At 45.6% G+C, this 26,327-nt stretch overlaps 1 protein-coding gene across 5 annotated transcripts in view; it reads right to left on the reverse strand.

Annotated features, from left to right (window-relative positions):
* Positions 1–26,327, reverse strand: part of LOC126529757 (inactive histone-lysine N-methyltransferase 2E-like) — a 392,924-nt gene that overhangs the window by 102,395 nt on the left and 264,202 nt on the right. For all 5 annotated transcript variants that reach the window (XR_008612213.2, XM_055070020.2, XM_055070021.1 and 2 more), the window contains 2 exons: positions 24,969–25,219; positions 9,314–9,557 (listed from right to left, as the gene is read on the reverse strand). Coding sequence is in view for 4 of the 5 variants with exons in the window: in XM_055070020.2 (XP_054925995.1) it covers positions 9,314–9,557; positions 24,969–25,219 (495 nt within the window). In the remaining variant the exon portion in view is untranslated. The remainder of the gene's footprint in view (positions 1–9,313; positions 9,558–24,968; positions 25,220–26,327) is intronic.

A 26,327-nucleotide genomic window follows, 5' to 3' on the forward strand; every position in this document is an offset into this window, starting at 1 on the left:
ACATTACTATATCACTAGACAACTAATCCATCACATAAATTACTGAAAAAGAATTTCAGTTACTGTAAGTAATCCAACTGTTGTCATGTTTGCTGATATGCATGATATGTTGAAATTCATGACATCCATGCCTTGCACTCTTTCAGGTTCTAGCAGAGCACCTGGAGAATTGAGCCCCTGATGAACCTGTTCCACTACCATCACCAATTGAGTTTGAAGCAGCCAGTGTGACAACAGGCAGATAATGGTGAAGAGTTTGAAGTAGCCAAACGCGGCACTTACGTTTGCGATCGTGTATCAACACGAAAATAAAACCACGGTACTTTAGACAAGCAGCAGCAAGGTGCTTGACATCGCGGAATTGCACCCGTGTTTACAATCTGATGAGATGTTAGTGCTTCTGCATTCTTCCAGCAGCAAGTTCCCAGTGACACTTTAGCGCGTTTTTTCTCCCGTCATTGGAACATGCAGCTACATGAAAAGACATACGTACCAGCTGAGATTTACAATGCGCGAGAAGGTGCACACATCGCTCTCGCTGTTGGCACATTGAACATCGTCGCTGCCCCCCTTGCCGCCATCGTTTTCTGTATCAGCTGTCGGTTCGAACATGCACGGTGAAAATACAAGCTCTCCGAGACAGCGAGAACGTTCCATAATGCTTACAACTCAGTTGTGAAGCCAGAACAGAACAGCGTGCTACGCTCTGAAGCGGCGGCGCCGACCGGCAATCCCTGTGAATGACGTCACAGCGGTCCCGACCAATCACTGGCAACAGCGACGTTCGCGCGATTCCCTGAGGCACTGGTGGCGTTTTCTTGCAAAAAACAGCCGCTTGCGTTTGTTTCCGCCTTTTTTAAACAAGAAATTTGCGTTCAGTGGACTCAAAACTGTAGAATGCCGCAGGGAACTCATTTTTTTCGAAAAGTGTTTCAGCTTCCCTTTAAGGGGAGACGCTCCTCGGAAACCTTTTTTTTCTTTAAATATTAACGGTAGGCAAATGAAAATTGTACCACTTATATAGCTTGACATCCTCACTCCAAATCTGTTTTTAGTTTTAGGATAGCTCGATGCTTTCATGACCCAAGGGCCATGCATAAGTGAGAAACAGTGCATGTTTGTGCAGCTGCTGGACGTAGCTAGCAGTTGGCATGACGTAGCCGTGCAAAATGGCTTTTCTTGTCCCGAACACTCCACTGAGTGCTGATAACCAATATAATGTGTTTCCCTTGACAGGCAACATTTTGAGAGAATTTCATATCTGGTGCTTCGTTTTCAGTGCCTGGTACCCAAGTGTACGAAACATTTCCATTCTTAAAAATAAACCAATTGCATTAAAACCTAGACAAGTGCATTCTACACATCTTAAAGATTATGCACACCAAATTTGCTCTTGATTGGACCACGATAAGTATATCAAATGTCGCGCACAAAAGCTATGTTTGGCTGAAAATATTAAACTGAGAAAAATGCAATTGAAAGTTATAAAAGTTCTTTATTTGTGTTGTAGCACTGGAATCTATATAAAAATTGCACATAATGCAGGCCAGGGTATCTAGATCCAGTGCACAACTTTCGTATTCACCTGCGCCATATGTCGTTTCCTCAGTCTTTGTGAGCCTCATGCTCAAGATGAGCCTTCTTGGCCAGACGGCAACGGTGAGACCTTGCCTCCGCTCTCAGCTTCACTGACATGCTGGAGATCCTTCTTCTGTCACAATCTTTGCTCAGCACAACTAATTCCCTGGAGGGAAGCCCTCCTAGTTCGTGCAGAACTTGTTCATAGCCTTTGTGAGCCTGGTGATGCCACAAGACAGCTATTGCTGTTGCCATCTGCACAACTGCGTACTGCATCTATTGCGTGCACTGCAACTCTGGCAATAGTTGGACAGAAGTCTAAGCAAAGCCCTGTTTCCACAGAAATGCCTGTGCCTATGCCATAAAGACTCCTGTGGCCTCGTTTCTGCCAAGTACCATCAAACATAACAGCTAGATTGGCAGATCCTACTTCCTGTGCTGTCACTTTCCGAGCCAACTCCAAGTTATCAGCCGCTGCTTTTGCAGCAGGGAGGTGCCCTTTCTTTGTTATGGCGGTGAACGATTTATGGTGCATCAGTTTTGGCAAACCAAGAACTGCACAAAATCGGAGGAATTGATTGTGTCCAGCTCCAATTGCGCGCGCCGCAACCACTGCCTTGATATTCACAGCAAAACTCTCTTGGGCTGGCCGAAGGGCGCGCTCCACCGTTAGCGTCGTCTGCCAGAGATGCATGCCGCGACGAATACGTTGACGAGATAACGTACATGGTACACGCTGCATTGTTGCAACACAACTCAATAAACGACACAAGTCCTTTCCATTGTTTGGCCAACTCACAGATAAGAAGGTCGCACCGTCCGCACGCCTGACATGCTGCGGTGCTCGCCAGTGTGTTCACGACGCCGCTCTCGCAGATAAAGGTGCTTGCTGTCTCCTTGTCGCTACTATATTGATTCTCGAAGATTCTGAACTTTCTTTCCAATGCGCTGACGAATTTGCATACGCTGTCTACGAACCTTGAGTGGCTGGTCGGCTCTGAACCATCAAAACCATCGCCGTTGCGTTTCTTCACGGGATCCATCGAAACAAGGAGCATAAAAATGCGTAAAACCTGGGAACACATCGAGACAGCTGCGCGTTGCAGGAAGAGCAGAGGAGCTGTGGCTGCGTCGCGCGCCAGCAGCCAACGGCGTGGCCAGAGCCGCACCACATAATTTAAGAATCCAGTGAAAGCGCTTGGTTTTGGTGGAGAAATGTTTTTATTGTTACTTCCCTGGGAGATTGTGATGCGACAAAGCCGACCTAGGGAGAGAAAAAGCGTAGGCCTACTGCCTTCCCAATGGCTTGCGACGCCACAATTTGACCCAACATGCGCCCGATTTGCACCTTTTCTTGCCACCTCGAGTGCTTTCACCAAGTTTGTTTATAATTTCCCGATCGTTTACGGCTCTGATTTCCTTGTATGTGAAAGCGCAGGGATCAACCTTGCTGAAACAGTCGAAAACATAAAACTGACTTTTTTTAATGAAAATCGCCGTGTTTTTACCCATGTCTCCCCTTAAGTGCCTCTGCCGAACTTTTTTACAATAAAATGCACTGCAGTGAAACTCTGATGATGCATTCCCTCAGTCACGACCTAGAGGCCATTAATATTATGCACCCGTTTTATGCGTCGCCATTCCTTCCCGCATTTTATGTTGCGTTTGCATGTGGAATGCACATAAGCTTAGAAATGCAGAGGCAAATTTGCTTTTGCTCGCTGCTGCGAAGACAATAAATGCATACTCATGGCTACGCTTTTCAAGCTCCACCTGTAACCCCGCCTCAAAGTTCCGGAATTATGTGATCGTTTGTCCCGATAAGAGGTTTATTGGAGATGCGTTCCTCAGGACACTACAAGTAGGAATGGCGAGGCAGCGCGAGACACCCGTCTCAAATGACAACGACAACTTGCAGCCTGAACAGAGCAAGACGAGCATTGGCGATGCTGCTGGACGAAGGTGCATCTTCTTCACAATCAAGCCCACAGCCATCCTGGCAACCTAAAAGGTTGGGGGCAGAGGGCTATGGTAGGGCTTGAGATGCACCATGTGGATGACTTCCACGCTGACACACATAATCAGATGAAGAAAGTGGCTAAATGAGAAAATTCATCGGCCACGTTTGCTCCAAGAAGCGGTAAGGCCCTTCATACTTCGTGACAAGTTTCGAGGAAAGCCCAGGAGTGTTGCAAGGAACAGCTAGCCATACGAGAGACCCTGGGCCAGAGGCGAGATTTGGAAGCGAGTCGAGAATTGCGTGATGCATGTGTCACAGGCCCCACCTTCATTCTTTTTCCCACACTTTTTTGGATGCGGTGCACTTCTGCTGACGGTGCCACGTGCAAGCTGTTGCAATTGTCTCGTTTCGCGCAGCAGATGATTTTGCGTGCCATGTACGAGGGCACCCGACTAGCGGCATAAGTCAGTGCTACACAAATACTGAGGCAGACACAAGCAGATCACAGAGCACGATCCCGCGCTGGAACACGGTAGAAAATAACATAGTTTCGGTGCCAGCGCAGGCGACTGCACGAAACAGAAATACATCTCTCTTGTTGCAGTGCAAATTAAACAAAAGCATGCGGACATTCAGTTTGTGTGTTTTATTATTTCTCTAAGCTTTAATTCGTCTATTCAAGCAACATATTGACACGTGTACTTATCTTTATCGGGCGCCCACGTTTCGCCGCCTAACAAATGTTATCGCACAGCGCAGGACGCGCCTGCATGTATCCGAAGTTTCTGGAAAGTTATCGATGCTTCAGTCCGCTGTCTGTTGCCGCTGAACCTTATGTTATCTGATTTCATCACCTGACGCGAATGGTGTAGAACTTTGTGGAAGGCGCGCGGGTCCCAACGATTAGTCTATTGATGTATAAAAGCCGATTGATGAGATTGATGTATAAAAGCCGACGCGCTTGACCCATTGATCGGATTTTCGCCGATCGACTGTGTTCGCCGCTCTCGTTCTGCTTTAAGTGTAGCCTGTTTTGCGGGCACAAGTTCGCCCAATAAAAGCTAGTTTTGCCTTTCATAGTATGGCTACTGTGTTCTTTGACGTCACGACCACGTGACAATATTACACAAATAACAGATGTTGCCTCGAGTAATTCTTGAAGTCCCATGTCCCCACGAGCGATGTGACTGCGCAAACACGTGTACATAGGTGCACTAGCACATGTATGTCATCCTCTTGCTTGGAGCGTGGCGGCCGCGAGAAGGGCAAATGGCGTTCGATTTGAAATTTCAGACCTTTCCATGGTGCGTAGCAAGTAATCGTTATTGCGCACTGTACGCTTGGGGCTTGTCAGCTCAAAATGGCCAGACCTGGTGAGGGGCCCTCAACGTGGAGCGGAATTCAGAACATTGAAATTCGCCGAGTGGCGAATGCTCGACTCTCGGCACCCAAAAATTAGAGGTCCACTGGAAACTTCACTGCCAGAAGCATGCCTTGCATACTCGCCAGGCATCGCGATGAGCCATCTGCCTTAAACTTCCGGCAGCTGGTCATGAGCAAGTGCTTTATGTTGGCTTCAAGAGTCTTAGGTGCTCGAGTGCCTAAAAAGGCACGAGAGATAACAGATAAACTATGCCAGGCAGTGCGCATCTGTGTGGCCCAGATGGTGCACGGAATGGTTGGCGGCATATATAACGAGAGCCGCCGCGGAACGTCGACGTTGCACACCAAATTTCAATAATGCTATCGTCTCTGGCTGCAGTACTAGATACCGCACAGTTGCTTGCAAGCTTATGTGTGAAACGGGAGGCAACCACGGATTACACTGGGCAGACAGCAAGCTTGTACCACATCGCAACGTAGCCGGACGGTGCAATGCGAGCCTGCTAAAATGCTTACGGCTCAATAGAATGCATAGACATAGTTTGTAAATGCATCTATAAAGCTCTTTCTTAAATTGCTTAGCCATTACAAGAGATAAAAGAACGATAACTATTTTTATCGTCTTTTTGTTTTAGAAAAACATGCTCATCGAGTCTGGCAACACTAACTTTCACTCTGTTTAGCCAAGCCAGCAAACCGTCAGCATTGTGCCGCCACATTTATTTATGCCACACCAAGTGCGCCGTCTCCAATCGCGGTAAGAGTGCCGAGACGCAGCATAACTGAACTGGCAGCTACTCAGAGCAGTTTCTGCCTTTGCTGGGGCAATTAATTGTTGCCTTATTTTGTAGAGCGCAGCACTCGAGCGCCCGTTCCAGAGGCGAGGGTCGGTGTTGGCCTCGGCGTAACCGAGCGAACAAGCCCAGCAAAAGATTAAAGCAAATGCGGAAGAAAGGCAGGAAAGCAGAGAGGAGGGTGCAGCACAACCAGGAGGCGGAAAGCAAAGGAAGGTATGGCAAAAAAGGGTGAGGAGGAAAGCGGAGTGCTGGCACGACCAGAAACAAAGTGCTGGCATGGGACACACTGCGCAACTTTGCCTGCGGCACTGCCAGAGAATGCACTCTGTGCGAGCCACGCATTCCCATGTTCTCATTTTTTTTTTCTGAACAATGAGTGACACAACCGGTGGAAATGCTTTGTCTGCCGCTGCTGCTAAATGAGCTGCCCGAGCAGAGGCTCAGATCCGCCGAGAGCACCTTGTCCTTCAGTATAAAATTCTTTGCCATAATATATCGCAAATTTAAAACACATAAACAGCTGCGTTCAAAATTTGCAATAGGGAGTATAATAATCGTTGGTGAAGTTCTTTCTGCCTATCTCTTTAAAAAAAAGCATGTCATGGGTCGTACTGTATTAACTGGCAGATGAACAAAATTGTGGACCTAACAAAAAGGCCTGCCAAAACAATACAGATTTGAACATCAGACCTTCCACACTAAGTTTAGCTTTGTTTAGTCTCCAGCCCTTCAGTTTTGTTCCCAAAATTGGGAGCAGGTGGCGTTAGCAGTTCTATATACGACTAAACGAGCAAATTTCATCGGATTGCTGCGCTGCCATTGTTTTTGTCGCTGTAAAAAGAATTTTATTGCAGGTACGCAAGTTGCTAATTTTTCTCTGTGTAGAAGTGCACTTCAGTAAGCAATATTGAGGTTTCCGAAGGCTTTTTTTATGTTAGACTATTTACAAGTGGTGCGTCACAATGGTCAGCAACATTATTGAACTGCCAGTTTACTGGAAAAAGGCGCACCTGGTTCCTTGTGCCCGATTTGCTGCCGCCTACCTATTTTCTGTGAATTCTGATGTATCGTATTTATGCAGTGTTCAACCTGTACGACATAGAGCTCGCTGAGTGCATTTTGAAGCAATGTAGGGAATTTTCATTTTCTCTTAGGAATGAACACAGCGCTATCCCACAAAGCAGATCGGTCAACCAAGAGCATTGCACTGGTTCCACTACCCCCAGCGACTCGAAACCAGTAACGACAATCTCTGTGACATGCTCAGCAATTCAGGGCCAAATAGTGCTCATGAGAGAACTAGAATGTCAGCTGTTCTGAGTTATGCTCTGGGTTTCAGTAGTGGGCACTGAAGGCACTCTTCAATGCTGTATGCCGGCGTTCCTTAAAAAAAAAAAAAGAAAAGAAACGCAACTGAGTCCTAGTTCCGGTGCTTGATGAGCCAGATGACACGGAGGTTTTGAAAGGAAACAGGCATCAGAAGAAGCAAAGAGGGTGGGAGAAAAAGATATACTGAACATAAAAGTTTCTGAATAAGTGAATGTAGATCCTCCAGAAGTGGTGCTTTCCCCGTACGCTTAATTTCAGTCGTTCACAGATGAGCTTGTTGAGCACGTGAGCTTTCAAACAAATATGTAGAGCTCTCAGCAGCAAGGACAGAGCCTGGATACACCTTCCGACGATTCCTGGGCATTCTTGTGCTAATACGTTCCCATCACTTGAGGCCACTAGACACACGATTGCCTCCAGTAGCCGCTGTTATGCCTTTGAAAAGGTTCCAGGCTCTGCGACAATACATCCACTTTGCTGATAACCTCGCCCCCGTAGATGATGGTGACCACTTCATCAAGGCGAGGTCACTTTTTCGATATATCAGAGAGCAATTCCAGCAAATTCCGACAGAAAGTAAGCAAAGCACTAATGAAGTCACGATAGCCTACAAGGGCACACGCGGCAGAAGCATGCTCCAGGATGTCGCCAATGAGCTTGCCAAATGGGGATTCAAGTTATTCTATTGATCCAGCTCAAATGGAATAATTTACGACCTCATTCTCTACCAGGGTTCAAACACTTTTTACGATGTGCTTCCGAGTATGACTGACGAAGGACTACTTCTTGGTGAGAAAGTCGCGATGGCACTATCCAGCACCACCAAGGAACCCCAGACCACAGTTGTGTTTTGTGACAACTTCACCAACTATGACCTGTTAGACATCACAAAGGATAAGCTTGGAATCCACTGCCTCAGTACAGTATGTGCAAACAGAACAGGCAGTGCCAACAGCAGCCTAAAGAATGACAAAGCACTTCCAGAGGAAGCTCAATAGCCTTGTACCCCTCCAGAGACATAGCAATAGCTGTGGCATGATAGCAAGTGCGAAACACTTTGGAGCAATGCCCATGGCGTAGAGCTAGTCAACACAGTGCAAAGGTACAGCAGCGCACAAAAAATCAAGAGTGCCTGTGAAATGTCCTGCAGTAGTGAAGGCCTACAAACAGCACATAGGTGGAATAGACCTTTCTGATATGCTTGTCCACCTGTAAAAGACCCCAGCCAAATCTCACAGATGGCATCTTCCTCTGCTTGGATGCGCTGTCTGCATCACAAATGGTTGGCTTATTTAGAAGTGGGCTGTGAAGCACTGGGGGGAAAGCAAGGCCATTGAAACCTTTCCCGGTATCTGTGGGAAATGCACTCAAGACCAAGTTGTCAGCCCCTGTCCTTTTGAACGACCACCTCTACGCCAACTCCAGACGACCCACGTTTCGGCACGAAAGCATGCTATGCCAACAGTCGACTCGAGGCATGAGAATGTGAGGCCAGTCGTCGCTGGGGTGAGAGGGCGCTCTGCCACAAGGGTGCACGCTCAAACCTTGCCACAATGAAGTTGAAGGGGCAAGCTGCAATTACGCGGTTACTTCATTACATCCATTACTGTCACAAACAGCAATATCATGCCCAATGGGCATGATATTGCATATGACGCAAAAGTTTCAAACGAGTGCCGAACCTCGCGGCATACATATTATATATCTCATGTTATATTCCATCTTGTTATGACACCGTTCGAGCATATACGGATTCAAGTGTGCTAAGTGCAACCTTTTCTGTACCTAAACAGCAGAAAGAACTGTTTTGTTCGCTCCAAAAGCAGGATCAGATGAACAATGTCAGTTCACCAGCTTCCTGCTCCCTACCCTGGCAGATCAACAAAATTACCGAGGTTGCATATTTTCCTTATTTGTATTTCATGCTATTTATATTTCCAGGCACCAAATGGCACCGAGTGTTCCGAGGGAAGCACGAAAGGGGAGTCCTGCTGCAGTACAAATGCCTCATCCACGACTCGTTTCTTGACGGTGCCAATACATAATGTCACTACACTGATTCGATCCTAACCGCATTACCATCCACAGTTGTCAGACGGGCTCTGCCGAATTTTTACCTAGAGTGACATCTTTACAACTACTAATTTTTCCAGCAGTTGCATTTTAGGGGCTGCGGTCACAACCAGTTTCAGCAACTGCTGCACGTGTTGCAGCGAATGCTCAGAGGCACTGGGCCAGGCATTCAGTCTGACCTACGGGTACACACCCTCTTGGACTTGGGCAGGGGTGGCTGGCACGGAGGAGGAGAGCCCGGCGGGGGGGACAGCTCTGGTGGTGGTGGCGGTGGCTCCTCCTCTTCCTCCTCGGGCGAGGAGGAGGCCGGGGGTGGGAAGGACACCCCTTCGGGGCACTCCAGGGCACCCACCGTGGCAGCAGCCGCCAGCAGCAGGTCGGGCCCACCACTGTTGCTGCGCGTGCGGCGCCGAGACAGCGTGCTCCTTCGTCGCTTGCTGCATCGGCACACACATCAATGACGTTCAGGCAGCTGCTACACAACAGCTGGCCACACGAGTTTGCGCAAAAGCTGCACTCCTCTCAACAAAACTTGGAAACAGTCGCGTGGGACACGAGTAACTTCACAGACCAACGAAATGGTAGTTGGTAAATCAGCATATCTTGAGTGCGACTCCCATTTTGACATATAATCAGAATATGCTTAACTGAAAACAGTTTGTGGCACTTCTTTAGTGTGCAAGATCCCACTAAAGCAGTACAACTTCTACTGAACATTGTTGATGCTCGTTAAGGGGAACTTTTATATTTAGGGTGGCATGATGCATCTATTACGAGGCAAATCTGTCATCCTTTTCATCACCCAGCAACATGCAGCCAGGCCCGCCACCACCAAATACTGTACATCTTTCCATTTTTTCCGACTCTGGTAGCACTTGGATTCTGACAGTGCCGTTGCCAAGGGCCACAGAATGAGTGCAGAACAACTACTGACCACATCACATATGGCAGCCACTGATGCTGACCACAACCAGATCAACAGTGTGAGATGCCAGCATAACAGCTGACAGACATGGAGACACGAAAGACTTATCAAAATGCCTAATGCATGCCTTCTCTTTTCGTAATAACTGCATCTAAAGACACTATTCTTTCAGAAAGGCAATTTAACTGTCAATGAAATTGCCTTTCTCAAAGGATAGTGTCTTTAGATGCAGCTATTACATTTTATTTTCTAGTTTTGGGATTTACAATGAGCTTGTTGCTTTTAGGTTACGAGTTATTTCTTTTCTGGCCATTGGTTTTTGATGCAATACTTGCTTTTTAAAGGGATGCTTCATGTGGTTAACCACATTCTGTAGGTGTTTTATTTATCATCGTTCTTTCTTGCAATTTCTTACTGCTTGCAGTTCTGCACTTTGCAACAGTGTTGATCATCACTATGCTAGTCGCACAGCTCAAACTTTGTATTAATTATTTAAATATTATTTCATTTATTTCCCAAATAACTTAGTTGGAAGAACCTATGTTCGGGGTTTTATTGGGCTATTCACTCAGAATATGCTGAAAATCAGTACAATCCCCTAGCAGATGCCAATTATACAACAAATGAGAAGATTCAAGTACAGCAAGCACTCGTTATAACGAAGCTGCATTACTTTAATTATTGCATTGTTCCAAATTTCTCCCAGACCTGGCCACAAGACATGCATTTGAACCCAGATTACTCGAAGCATGCCGATAAGCTGATCCACTTGGAGCGGACTGTAAAGGGTCGTGTACGGTACACCCACTTGTGACAGGCGAGTAAGCATCTGTCACCAGCTGTGCCATTGCACTGCCTCCATGCTGAGCGTGTGCATTACCTTAAGAAGCGAGTGACCTCTCTGTGGCGCAGCCTCCATGCTGCGCCTCAGCGTTGTCAGCAGCGCTATCGAAGTAGTGCGCAACGGAACCAGCAGACACTACTTGCTGCTGCCTTGCCCAGCGTGCCCAGGGTCGCCCAAACCAAGGCACACTACGTCCACAGAGCTTGTGTGCACACATGCCTTGGCTGGCACAGGCTTTGGGAACACATGGTTTGTGGACTGCTGTAGTACGTGGGCCTTGGCATGTGCTTTTGTGGTCTGTAGTTGAAAATTGCAGCTCAAAATCGTTCGTTGGCGAAAAGACAGCCGTGGACCGTGATAATGAGGAGGGATGGAGCGAGCATTGATTGAGCTCACTACTTCAGCAATACAAAGAGAAAGACATTTACAACCTATACAAGGCTGCATTCATGTTAAGGAATTGTTTCCAAAGTGCACTGCATATTGGGAGGATCCTCGTCCGGAGGCACACAATGTGAGCAGCACAGTGTTGTCAGCGTGCTGCTCGCTACACGTGCGACCACCGAGGACATGCTTCCTTTGCCGATACTGAGGAAAGAGGAAAACCTGTGATGCTTCCGTAACGCAACGCCACCTAAAGACGACATAAATAAAAAAACTCAGTCCCAATATGGCTCGATAGCAATAAAAAATGTGCCGTGCGACACCCATATTAGAATTCTGCATAGCTGCTGTGCTATTTCAGCTTTACTTTCTTAGCTTTTATGGGGTAGGCTCGTTTACCTAATTACAACTTATATCAAACTTTTTCACCGTCCTATTCACTTGGTTATAACAAAGGTTTACTGTACTTACATCTAACTGGTCCTAACATGCTCCTTAATGTAATGCACGCTCAATTTTAATAGTCAAAGTAAAGAAATACCATAAAAGCCCAAACATAATATGTGAAGCAATATTAGGACACGAATACAAAACATATTTTTTTAATCTATAGTGACCCGTGGACTATTTCTTCTTGGGTGAGCGCTTTTCATCGCCTAACAAATGTTATCACTACGTGCAGGACATGCCTGCATGTATGCGAAGTTTCTGGAATGTTATCCATGGTTTTATCCACTGTCTGTTGTCACCTAACCTTGTGTAATCTGATTGCAAGTGCTTCGCGAATTGTGCAGAACTTTCTGGAAGCCAACCGGGCACCAGTGATTACTCTGGTATCTTCGCTGGCTCATGCATAAAAGCTGAGGTGCTTGACCAGCTGATCAGATTTTCGACAATCGCGGACTGTGCATGCTGCTGTCACCGTTCTTTAATTGTAGCCTGTTTAGAGGGCACAAGCTCGACCAATAAGTCTCATCATTCCAAGTCTTGCTGCTTCCTTTACCGTCACTACTACGTGACAATATGCATTGCACTTCAAAAACATTAATCGTACAATATAGGGTGAAACCTCATTACCATGAACACCACATTAGCGTACTTTTCATATTAGCAAACTTTTCAGAAATCCCTTGCCGACTTCTCATGATTTCCATGCAAAAATATTTCAGTACTACGAACTTCAGAATACCGAACATTTCAGAATGACAATCATTATTCAGTTTCCTTGTCAGGTTAACAGTGCCTCAGTACTACAAACTAATATTCTGAAATCTGGGGATTCTTAGATTTCGGCGTATCCTTCATGGCAGCTGAAACAGTAGGCTAGCAGACGGAAAGGCACAGAAAGCGGACGCCATGCCGCACTGGTTCGAAAAACGTAAGACGGTGCTCATTAAAAAACGCGGGAGAGAACAGTCTCTATTGCTGCGCAGGCGATGATGCATCAGGTTTTGCGAGTGCATGCTCCACTCAGGTGAGAGTTGCCCAACAACGAAGGCACATCTCTTCCTTCTTTTGCCCTTTGTGTGCATGCCTCTTACCTTTCGTGCTTCTTTCTGGGGTCGTACTAGCTACACGTGTGGAGAAATGAAACCTCCATACTTGTCGGGATGCCACACGGTCGCACTTTGCACTTTCCGTACATTGTCGTTTACGCGCGCTTGCGCTTTGGAATAGTTCAGGGGTCCGCTTCGAGTGAGACAGTTGCAGTGTCCATGGCAAGGAATATGAGACACAAGCAAACAACAAGAAACATTGGGCTTTTGAGATGAGACGGAGCTTCCTTTTTGCCAGTAATGAATACATTGTTGCGCTAACAGGAAAATAAAGACTAAGGAGAGCAAGTAAGAAACAATAGGTCGAGCGCTGAACTTCAACTGACCTTATTCTTACAGGAGAGCAGGAAGAATCAACAAATGGGCATGCTTGCATCAGTGGTGTCTTGCGCATTTGTGGTGCATGCGCATTTGTTGATTCTCCCTGCTCTGCTGTAAGAATAAAATCAGTTGAAGTTCAGTGCTCGACTTATCATTTCTTACTTGCCCTCCTAAGTCTTTATTTTGCTGCTAGCGCAACAATGTTAGATCTCAACCAACTTGCCCCAGCAACAAGTTCTACTTGACTTTTTGCTTTGTCTGCTATGCACCGCTCTTACTACCCAGTGCTTCGGTGGTGCGTGGAATCTATGGAATTCCAAATAGCAACAGCGCAGAGCGAGAGCCAACAGCGACATTTTCGTGAATAGCTCAAACGGTGACAACTTATGAACAATGGGCGGAATAGTTCATTTTGGGGCTATCACTATAATGACCTTTCAGAATAGCGAACACTTTTCGGTGGTCCCACGTGATTTGTTAAATCAAGGTATTTCTATTTTTATTAGAGCTGTGCTGCCAGCTCATTCAAGCTCGCTTTACTATATTCTGCACTTGACTCTTGAATGTCAGTTGTCGCATATTCACGACATGCCGAATAAGTGCAGCCCTGGCATTACGTGTTCTGGCACGAGTGCCCGTCACCATGCCATGTTTTCCAGTACTGACATGTGACGCCATCTGGAAGCAGAAAATTGGCAAAGCCTTGTTTGGAGTCGTGATCGACCAAGTGTTGCCATGTGAGACGTCAACTATTTTCTACAGGTTTCTTGAAAACAAAGTGAGCTCATGCTTGTAAAGTATTCTTCGGATTGTTTAGGTTCCAATGATTATAACGGGTATGTATGAGCTTCAGGATGCAGTTAATTTTTGCATTAGCACTTTGCTTATGGCATGCCATGACATTCAGCATTTGTGGCACTCGTTAGCTATAGCGACATGTTGCCCTAGAATGTGCCCAAACCAAAAACCCCCAAACCCCTTTGACAGGGGTTTGGGGTCCACATACGGTGGGATGCTCCTCTTATGGAGGATTCGGGAGCAGACGTCAGCCATGCAAGCAACTAGCATGCAAAGGCTCAACAGAGTTCTAGGTGTGCAAAGGTAATGTGCGCCGCTGTCTGAACAAAAATGTCAAACGCTTTCAGCAACTGCACCGGCCACTGGTCCCCCATTCGTTGTTGTAAGGCCATTAGCTTAAAATACACAATTTTATACGAACCCACTTGGCCGGCAAGATATTCTACTCAATTTTACACAAGTTAAGCTGGGAACTGCCGCCAACTAATTTATTTTTTTTTCTGATATATGTAAAACATTTTTTCCCAAAGATAATACAAAATTTCACCTTCACACAACATTTTTGGTGACATTTGATTACAAGGAGTAAATGAAGTTAATATCTCCTGCAACAATTTTTTCTGATGTGCCTATAATAATTGTGGCATTAAGGAGTTAGTAGATCCTAAAATAATTATTCCAGTTCCTGCTGGCCTTAGGCACACATTACAATGGCGTGATGCAGCGCCATCTGACTGAACGAACACAACAAAAGGGCCGGGTGAAGTAGGTGCTGCCACCAGTTACGCTGACTTAAGGGGGATTGAAGTAGTCAAATTACCAAAATTTTCCATTTTTTTTTCTCTATCCACAAACTTTTGTTTACCTCTAGGTGAAATATTACAACAAAATATGTGGTAGAAATAAAGAAAATAGCCCTTTCCTAGAGTGCTGTCATCAAAAATTACAAAAAGATCCGGCCTTCGAAGGCGCCGTCGCACCGCAGATCCCTCCGCTCTCCCGTTGACGCAGTACCACTATCCTGGTATCGTAAAGAGGAGAGATCGAAGCTCAAGATAGCCGCAGGGATGTGTTTCTCCACTGAAAAATAAACCAGCAAATTCGAGCGAAAAAAAGGAAAATGCGGCGTTGCGATTGGGCGCAGTAGTCACATGGTGCACAGGGTGCACTCCTAAAGGCTGTTGTGGATTTCTATTGCTGACGAACCTCTCTCGCGCGCAACAGCACAGCAGCGAGCTGTGCGTTCCAATCAATGTGATTGATGATCGTGACAGCTTAACAGACGTGTTTCTGTGATGAGCCCCAAAGGAAGCAAGTTCTGAACGGCCCACGCGTACGGAAGACCACGAAAGGCATGGAATAGAGGCAGAAAACTACTCGTAGAAGCGGATGCCGCTGACCTTGTTGACGACGCCCGATCGGCGCTCGTGAGTGACTGAAAAAGCGCGTCTGCGTGCGGCGCTGATGATGCAACCGTGGGCTATCGTGACAATGTGACCGTGGGTGACGGTGAGTCCGCGTGTGGTCGAGACGGCAACGTGACATCGGCGAGAGCAGAAGTTTTCGCGTAACATGTTCAGCTGCGAATTTTAGCTCCAACTCTCCCTAATGAAGAGGTTGCACAACGAGAGGAGAATAATAGCGGACGTTTTGACTGCGCTGTCATCTACCTCTGTATGATGCATCAAAAAGGCAACTAAGGTGCACGAAACTACCGCAAAGAAGCGAAAAACTACATCAAAATGTTAAGAAAATGTGCCCTCACAGGCAAAGGACTACATCCCAGGCAGGTTTTAGGTGCTCAAAGTAAAGGTTTAAATGTTTACAGCAAATGAAACTGTGAGCTCCGTTTTCCCAGCTTTCATTTTTTATGCAGTTGCTTTCAGTCATCCCCAGTACCATTTCACAACGAATGAACACAGAATCATTCTGTCTTTTGCACTTACAACCTTTGTCCATAAAGTTTCGAGACTGATTTATTTTCTTCTCTAGAAATGATTCCCCAAAAACAAATGTTGATGCATATGTGTAGCGCCATCTTTTCGGGCTAACCTGAGCTATTTATGTTAATTGCTGTGGCAGCCGCTAGATGAAACTACATGTAGAAAAATACGTTGTCACTAGTCGTCTGCATATTCTACTGTGAGTGAATGTGGAGAGATGGACATCCACCTCGAACAGCGTGTAAACATAAAATTCTGTGTGAGGCTTGGCAAGACAGCCACACAGACGAATGAGCTCCTTCGTGACGCTTACAGCAACGAGACATTATTGGGGGTGCGAGTTTTCGAGTGGCACGAGAAGTTCGTTTCGGGGAGAACGTCGGTGGAAGACGACAAAAGGTAGAGGCGCCCTGCAACCTGACGGACTGAAAACAACGTGGCTCGGATCAGGGAGATTGTACAGCAAGACCGCACCATTACAGTCCACATGCTATCGGATGCTCTTGACATTAGTAAGACAACATGCCACTAAATTTTGCATGAGAACTTGGGGAAACGAAAGCTGAATGCCAGACTTGTGCCGCACTCCCTCACACAGGACCAGAAGGACACGCGGGCATCAGTGAGTGCAGAGAAGGATGCTGCATTCGTCGACAGCATCATTGCTGAAGATGAAACATGGCGTTTTCAATACGATCCTCAAACAAAGAGGCAGAGCGCCGAATGGCGGTCCGCAAGCTCTCCAGAATCGAGAAAGGTGTGGCGACAGAAGACCAAAACAAAGACGATGCTGCCAGTTTTTTTCGATGCCAGCGGTGTCATACACCATGAGTTTGTCCCACAAGGGCAGACGGTGAATCAGCAGTTTTATATCCGCGTGCTCCAACACTTGCATGATGCACTGCGACGCCGTCACCCTGACTTATGGGCATTTGGAAAATGGAGCCTTCTCCACGATAACGCAAGGCCGCACACTGCTCTCAGCGTGACAAAATTTCTCGCCAAGCACAGCATTACTGTACTTCCCCATTCGCCATACTCGCCTGACCTCTCCCCATGCGATTTTTTCCTGTTTCCTCGCGTGAAGAGAGCCCTAAAAGGTTACTGGACGGGGAGCGTGGAGGCCATTCAAGACACCACAACAAAGGAGCTGACAGCTCTGCCCAAAAAAAGCGTTTTCCAACTGTTCTCAAGACCTCAAGCGTTGGTAGCTGTGTACAGACTGCAAGGGAGGCTATTTCGAAGGAGTGCTGCACAAATAATTTCATGTTAAATGCATTTTTTCTTAATGGACTCAGTCTTGGAACTGTGTAGACAAAGGTTGTAGATCCTGAAACATTGATGAGTGCAATAAAGCTATTTATTTTTATCTGCACTTCATTAAAAATTTATAATGAGTTCTTTTCCAAAAGTAATTAGTAAGACAATATGCATAAGAAAGTTTTCAACAAAATGTACGCTCATTTCGGCATTGAAAAATAAACCAATAGCCTTATTGCACAGAATGGGCCTTTGTGAACATGCCAATGTGGAAACCTTGGCGAACTCATGTGTAATTAATTAATTTGGGGATGACCATTAGAGGCTGTCAAGTGCCGTTATTCGAAAACTATAATAGATAGCACAAAACTGATTTCACTTATGATAGCATAACAAATCACGCCTGCATGCCAAATTTCATCATTTTATTCCCATAAACAAAAAGGGTTTTCATTGCTACGTCTTCCCTTAATATGTTTCGTTGCTTTTCTGTTTGGCGTTGCTGAAATACCATGTGAAACCAAATCTGACCAAACATGTTGCATTATTGGGTGCGCAAACAGTTACAGAAACATGGCTTGAGCTGGTTAGGCCATTTACTACAATCGTTTTTCATCGCCACCTCACCAGATAGAAGAGCAGAAAGACTGGATATGAGCGGTCTGTAGGCAACAGTACATACAGTGCTCAGGAACTGAAACGCGATACTTGAAGCGCATGATCGCTGGCGCTTTCTGCACCAACTGTAAGTGCTGGTGTCACCGAGCTGATGTAACGTGGTATGCAGTGAAAGCGAGAACCTGTGCGACACACTGTGACTGCTTTTGGTCTCACGGCGATCACCTAAGACGTAAAAAAAAAGGGCAGCAGCCGTGCGCTCTCGCTGATGTCACGCTAAACTGTGCGAAATACGACATGACTAAAGATTGGGTTACTTTCTGAGACATCAAGAGTAGTGAAGCATTGAAGAGATAACAGGAATCGCAACACACAGAACGGGAACCGACACATGTGCGATCGGGGAAGCAGCTCAAGGAACAAAAAAAAAAGAAAGATGTCATCCTTTTTTTTGTCTACAATTTCTGGGCTCTTCACCTATTTACATGATTAAATACGCAACAATGTTTACGTGCACAGCGAGATCTGGAATATAACTACTGTAGTTCCACATCTTAGCCTGCTGCGATGAGCTCAGTTCGCAGGGTGAATTTGCATCACAATTTGCGCTAGTTTACTACTTTGTGAGGGTACCGGGCTGACGCCAGTCGCAGGCACGGGACGGTAGGCAACGGTGTGTGCAGCGGGGAGGAGGCGAGTGTGCGCACGGTCGGCATGCGGTGGAGCAAGCTGGAGCAGTGTGCCGAGGATTTCCCAAAATAAAGAACATACTTGACAACTTTATATATTACCTCATTGCTTGTCACATGGTTCATTTTTCACACGGTCACACATTTTATCAGTTTTGTTAGGTGAGTGATTATTAGAGATTTTAGTTTTCACGCAGATACTGTATTTAGACACCCTTTTCTTCATGTTTTTCCGTGTTATTCGTTGGTCATCATTCCCATAGTCGTGTGGGTTTTATCACTGACTGGGCCTTATGCGTTTGAATGGTGTTACGTTTTGGATAGTTGATAGTGAAGCGTAGATGGTATTTTCTATGTCTCCTTTTTTTTCTCACCGTTGGTTTGGTAAAGAGTGTGCTCGATGAATTGCTTCCCGTGTTGCTCCCCGTGTGGTTCTTGTTTGCTCGTTTGATCTTTTGTGCCAGATATGATTCCCGAGTGGTCGATCTATTGCTGTATTGTACTTCTAACGTTTCGTGTGTGATTCGGCTTGATTTACCCGCACAAGGCAGGCTCGTTGCGAAAATAAACTTAGTTGTGAGTGGCGCCGGTCCTGTCGTTTGTCTCCTTCTTCAGTTCTTGTCTTTTGCGCCTTGCCTTTACTCATTGAAGCCAAAGAATAGGCTTAAGAATGTTGGAGAATCAATGGAAATTTTTTAAAGACCTTGGGACCAAGATTGTGAAATTGCAACAAACTGTGAAACAGTTGTGTTGTGTTTTGTTACATTCAATCCACGGTGGCACCATTAACACCACTAATACTAACGCTGCTTACCCATCTAACAGAGGGCGCCACTGAAGTGGTTCCAGGCATTCGTGTATATATATCATGTCAATAAACAGCGCCGGCGCATTTCGTTTGTTGCCGGCTAAGCCGAAGGTTGAATCATTCCTCTCGTCTCAACAAGAGACAAGAAATTGAATGAGCTTGAGGATGGGAGCAGGCGGAACATTCTTGTGTTCGGTGTTTCGGAGCCTGCTGGAGAAACGGCAGAATTACTGGCACAGACAGTGGCGGACGGCTTATTTTGAGATACACTAGGAGTGAAGGTATTCTCCGTAAAGTGTATTCATAGAATTGGCCAATGGCATGCTAACAAATGAAAAGCAAAATGGAGCGTGGTAGGCCATGTAATGCGTAGGACAGGTGGACTATTATAGTTGCAGAATTGGTGCCAAGAGAGCACTGCAGAAAATTAGGTGAGGTGATGAAATTAGGAAATTCGCAGGCAGGAGTTAGAATCAGTTGGTGCAGGACCGGGGTATTTGGAGATCTAAAGGAGAGGCCTTCGTTGTGCCATGGACATAGAATAGGGTGGTGATGATGACAATACTAATGAATGATGTCCTGTAATTTTAAAGCTGTTTGACCATCATACGAAAGCTGCTGTCTTGGGAAACTGCTACAAATTAAAGGGAAAGATTGTTTCGGTCTTGGAAGATTTCTCGGCCCTCACTAGAGAAGTTACTTTAATTGTGGTGTTTTACATCTGATTACGAGTCACACCACAGTGTGGGACTCTGGGGTTCTTTAACCCTTTGAAGGTTTTTGCCGTACATGTACGATGGCGGTTTTCTGTCCTGCAAGGTCTTTGCCGTACGGGTACGGTTTCGACCCTCCGTTTGAAATTTCGCGCCATAATGACGATGTGTGCTCACTGGGAGGTGCTGCCACCTCTTAGGACATACAAGCGTTTGAAATTTGTGCTGTCTTCTTGGGGAGATAAACAGAACTGATTTCTAGCTTCAGCGCGTCGCGCAGACTCAACGGGAAAACGCAGACGGGAAAAAAGTCTACACCCCTTTTGCGGTTTCGGTTTCGCCGCGTGATAGCAACGGAGGCGCGGGAAACGTCATTTTTCTCTTTGTTGGCACTCTCTTGCGGAGGCGGTGGAAGTTGATTTCTATCTTGATTGACGCTGCTCTTAGCTTGTTTATAACCGCCGCTAGCGAGGTATTCTTGCTCTCAGCGGCAACGTGCTTTTGCGGTTTCGGTTCCTCCGCGTGATCGCAACGGAGGCACGCGAAACGTGATTTTTCTCTTTGTCGGCACGCTATCGCAGGGGCGGCGGAAGTTGATTTTTATCTTGATTGGCACTGCTCTTAGCTTGTTTATCACCGCTGCTCATGAGGTATTCTCCCTCTCTGCGGCAACGCACTTACGCGAGAGGGTGCCTCAAACCTTTGCCCAAGGCAGCCGCACGCAGAGATGTCATGTGCGCCAACACAACTCGTCGCTCCAAGAGAAGAACATACATGCATTTTAGGTGTGCAGACTGCGATAAGGCGCTGTGCGGAGACCCGTGTTTCAAGGAGTACCCCACTCTGAAATGCTATTTAACATTTTGCAGTTCTGAGTGATGCCGACACCAAGATACTGTTCCTAATTATTTTTTACTATTTATTCCCGACTTTATACATCTTGTACATTCAAGGTCCGCAATAAAGTAATTTGACCACCTGGGAAAGTTTTTTTCAAAATAATTCGACCCTGAAAGGGTTAACCTGCACCTAAATCTAAGTACACTGGCGTTCTAACATTTTGTCCCCATCAAAATGCAGGCACCGTGGCTGGGATTTGATACTGCGACCTCGTGCTTAGCAGCCCAACACCATAGCCACTAAGCACTAGAGAAGTTCGAAAGTGTATTTGGGACAGCACAATAGACACGAAGAAAGATGGAACAGAGATAAAACTGGTCTACGATAAAATAAAAGATTGGCGCTGAATTATATAATTGGGACAGAGCAAGGAAGATACGAGTACCGAACAATCAACACCATGGAAACAAGCAGGTGGTGGATCGCCAGCATCGCCCATATACGAGGGGGGAAATGAACCAATGGCCGCAAAAACACTTTTCAATGTATAGTACAGTAAAGAAAGAGCCAATTTGGAAAGTATAGTTATTGCCCATAAACCCCGTGTAATAGTCATTACAGAAACCTGGTGCTGCATGGCGACATAAGTGACTCGGAAATCGTACCGCATGGTTGTTGTATTCATTCCAAGAACAGGGGCTCCCTTGGCGGCAGCGGTACTATTGGAGTTGTGACGCATTACAAGACTACCGGATATTGCCGACGTAGAATGCAATTTTGTGAAAATTCAGTTTGATGAATTCTATTTGATAATTGCCGGATGTTACCATGCCCCGAACAGTGACAGCACATTTTTTGAAGCGCTCAATGAATTGTTGTGCGCAAGAACTGCACTTCTAACCTGGTGCTGCCAACTGGTGACTTTTTATCAGTGAACTGGGACGATGATCTTCCTGAAGCACTTTCTGGTTCTGCTGAACTGCTTATAGACATTGTCTTGTTACATGGCTTAACACACCTAATAAGAAAGGCACCTACATGAATACAAAATGACAGTCAATCAATTTTGAATCTTTTTCTTATAAGCGACAGTATACTTGGCCGCGACCTGAACACTCGTATATTCAAAGGCATCTCGGACCATAAACTGTTAAGCTTAAATATGAAAGTAAAATTCCGATCGAGACTGGTAAAAAAGGAATGTATTGTTCCTGTGTACTCGTGTGATAGTGACTTTGATATATTGCATGCCTTGGATAATTCATTTTCTTTGTTTACCTCATTATATGAATCGGATGCATATTCTGCTGAATATATGTGGTGTTTTTTTTTAGAAATCTTGTATTAAACTGTGTAGAAAGCTTTGCTCCACATAAATGTAAATTACAGCATACACATAACCCATGGATGACGAAGGAGGTTACACACTAGCGACACAAACTAAACAACATAATGACACAGCTCTGATTGCATCAGTGTTCCAGTGGTTCAGATAAGATATCGGAGCTACAGGAACAACTAAAGGATAGCATTAAAAAGGCCAAAGGTTCTTATGAAAGCATTCGCCTCAAAAATTTTCTGACATCATCACTAGACAAGCTTTGGTGACACATTTCGGCGAAAAAAAATAAAGATCTACACCTACTCTTTCTGTTAAAGGTATCCTTGCGATGGTGCAGTAATTGCCTAAGCACTTAATAATTATTTTAGTTCTGTATTTTCTGTTGATGGTGGTTACACCCCAGAATTTCAGAAGCTATTATTGATTTATGTATCTCAGAAGAAGGCATACTTATGCTGTTGTTAAAATTAGATGTAGAGAAATCGCCAGGTATAGATGGTATACCTAATAGATTTCTAACACACTTTGCGAAATGGTGCTCAAAATATTTATATTCATTATTTAAGAAATCACTGTTTAATGTGGAACTTCCGAGCAACTGGAAATACATGAAAATTACCCCAATTCCTAAAACAAGTGGGCCTTCAGATGCATGATCATATAGACAGATTTGCTTATTATGCACATGTGCAAAGCTCTTAGAGCACATAATTTTTAAACATATATCTACTTTTCTTGAAAATGAAAGCCTAATAGGTTCCTTCCAGCATGGTTTTTGCCATGGTTATTCAACAATAACTCAGCTCATCGAGACTATCCATGATATAGCAGCTGCGCTAGACAGACATAACCAGATTGACATTATATTTCTAGATTTTGAAAAGGCATTTGACCGTGTTTCCTACAGAAAACTATTACTGAAGCTGAAGCCGACACTAAAAAACACCACATTACTAGTTTGGATTGAAGCCTACCTTTCATGTAGACGTCAAGTTGTGTCCATTGACGGATAAATTCACATGTCATTTCAGTACTTTCAGGCATTCTAAAGGATCTGTCCTTCGTCCTCTCTTTTTTCTATTGTATATTAATGACATTGTTCAGAACATTCCTGTCAAGATACGGCTCTTTGCCAACGATTGCATTATATACCACGAAGTTACTTCACCCAGACCAGGTTTTACTAAATCCATCTCTGGACCGAATGCATACATGGCGTTCAGATTAACAAAAAAAGAAAACCGTGGCAATGTCTATTATTTGCAAGAAGTACCTCATAAATTTCTCGTACAAATTTGATAACGAACCCTTAGCAGCGGTAACTAAGCATAAGTACTTAGGAGTCGTCATTTCTAACGACCTTAGATGGAACGACTACGCTGACTATATCCAAAAGAAGGCGATGAAAAAGCTTGGACACTTAACCCTTTCGCTGTCACAGACGTACCGGTACGTCATCGCGCTTCCCCCCCCACGGTGTCACTGACGTACCGGTACAGTCTCTATCGTGTGTTCAAAATTTCGCGCCTGAGCGCAAAGCAGGCGCTCCTGAATTGGCCACGCCATCTGTTGACTCTTTCTACAAGTTCGTATATTCGCTCTGACCTGTGTTAGTCCATGTACTGAAGAGTACGGTGCGACTGCCACTCCCCATTTTCTCCTTGCTGAGTGGCGCGGTGGCTCCGCGTTCGCTGGATCATGCGTCGCGCGCGTGTGGTTATGGGTTCAAGGGTTGTTCTGTAATCGCCGCTGGTTTGAAGGTTTTTATTTTTCTTCCGTTTGTGTGCCTGCTACGGCGCGTCAAGTTCAGGCGCACGTGCCGTTGCCTCTCCAAAAAGGGTGACTCGATTGCTGCTTTCGCTCTCTCGCCGCACCCTCGCTTCCGACTTGCAGCAGTAAACGTAAAGCCCTTCGAACTTTGTTTAGCCTTTTTCCATCTCCCTCTGTCTTCTTGATCACGCAACGTCCCATTTCTCTCCGTTGCGCGGGCGACTGAAAGCGCATCCTCCCTGCGCGCGGTTACTTTCGGATGGCTCGGCGCGCGGGACCTTCGTCTGCTCATGGGAGCGGTGGCTGAATTCCGATTCAGAATACGAGCCGAGCTCGTATTCGGACTCGGACAAAGTCGCATGAGAGGAAGAGGGTTCGGCATCGTCAGATTCGGATGTTGAACGGATATTATAGTCAGGCGGATGATGATGATGATGTTTACTAACAACAGCTGCAGAACACTGAAATGTGCATATTGCATTGACTATGTTATTTGTATACCAATCATAATCAAAAATAAATTGCTTTGTTCATTCCCTGTTATGCTCGTTCCCTGAAACCAAGCCGACACTGGGGGTGCGTCACGGCCAGAAACGTCTGACAGCGAAAGGGTTAAGGAGGTGTTTGGGTATGTCTACACAAGAAATTAGGCTTCTAGCGCACAAAACATTTATTTGGCGCCCACTAGAATACTCTGCCACTGTATGTGATCCATACACAAAAAGAAACATTTCAATATTGGAAAAATACAGAGGACATCAGCTAGGTTTGTTTACAACAAATACAGTTGGCAGGCATGTTGACGTTCATTGCTGTATCTCTTCATATGTGTTTACTGTATATCTGTTGTAAGTATAAAAACAATTGTAACCCACTCCTGCTTAAGTTCTGAACATAGACCGGCAGAAATGAAACAAACAAACAAACAAACACAAATCCGAGCAGCTTCCAACACCACACCACAGTGATGTACCAGCACTACCACCTTTCAGCAACAAAAAGCGAAAGAGTGGTCTCGACTTGGTGCAGCCACTGACCCTTTGCGAGTGGGCCCTCGAAGCGAGCGCAAGCGTTCCGCTTCCTCGGGGGGCAGGGCGGCCGCGGGGTGGTCGGCGTCGCCGGCCGCTGGGTGGTCCTCGTTGGAGCGCTCGTCCCCCCTGCCCTCATCCATCGAAGCCCTCCCTCCTCGATGCTGCAGCCGCTCCAGGGCCTGTTGGCGCCGCTTCTCGGTGCGCTCCATTTTTTCAAAGGCACGCATGATGGCATCGATCTTGCGCTCCTCCCGGGTCTGTGAAAACCACGACGAGAAGAGACTGCAGTTCTATCCTTGACACGAGGTGCATTCTCGCACCTAGTTTCGTTACTGTGGTGACTGCCATGCACATCTTTCTGGTGGCATACAACTCAAGTGGATAAACTCCAGTTGCTAGGGGAGTGCCATCATTTGTGAAGGAGCCGCATTACTTCCCTCGCAGTGTCAATGAGGGTGACCATTTCACGCAAGATGCAAATTTCAGGGAGATGAGTATTAGATGGCCACTGGAGTGCAGCAGCTGGTTTTCATACACAAAACTTCCAAGCACAAGAAATGCATTACATTTCGATATAAAATATTCCACTCCATATTGGCACTTTTTCACTGCCTGGATTCAACAGCTACTCTTTACCATTTGAACACTCCAAATATAATGGATTACATTAAACCTTATGGCTGAGGGAGATAACGCTTATTAGGCTATGAAGAACCAACTTGTAGGAAAGGACTTGGAACAGGAACTTAAAAGACAACTGCGATAAAATTTCACACGGACCAAATTGATAATAAATGAGTCCTGAATACTACTCAAGTGATCTTGGTAAGTGGCAAAGCTGCCTTTTCTTTGTCCCCCATTAGCAGCCTTTCAATAGCACCTAAGCAGACACACTTGGTGATAAGTAGATATGATAAGAGTGCTAGCATACAATATGCTGGGATTAGCACCGTGGGTTGCCACTAATCTAAGAGGTCATGTTCTGGCAAGTAATAATGACAACTTTTTTTTGTTCCCAGTTTTGCAATCAAAAATGCCTACTTCTGTGACCCTTGTGACGCATCCACTTGTATTTCAAGTGTAGAATTTTGCACAAAAGCGACTCTATGCCTACACTAGTCTCCATCTAGGCAGCAACTATTGCTGTTGACCTCCATGTCCAACTCAAACATAAATGAACACACAGCACGACTCTGCTGCATGTTGAGTTGGCACTGCACAAACACATATCAACAATTAAATTTTCGCTCCTTCACTGGACTCAGAATTGAAAACTATGCATGCTTTCACAAAAGCAGAGCATTTGCTCCTATTTTTACAAAAGCATGGGCCTCTTGGCTTGTCTAGTGATGGACTACTTTTCTA

Source organism: Dermacentor andersoni, chromosome 9 (genome assembly GCF_023375885.2).
Source record: "Dermacentor andersoni chromosome 9, qqDerAnde1_hic_scaffold, whole genome shotgun sequence".
Lineage (NCBI taxonomy): Eukaryota > Metazoa > Arthropoda > Arachnida > Ixodida > Ixodidae > Dermacentor > Dermacentor andersoni.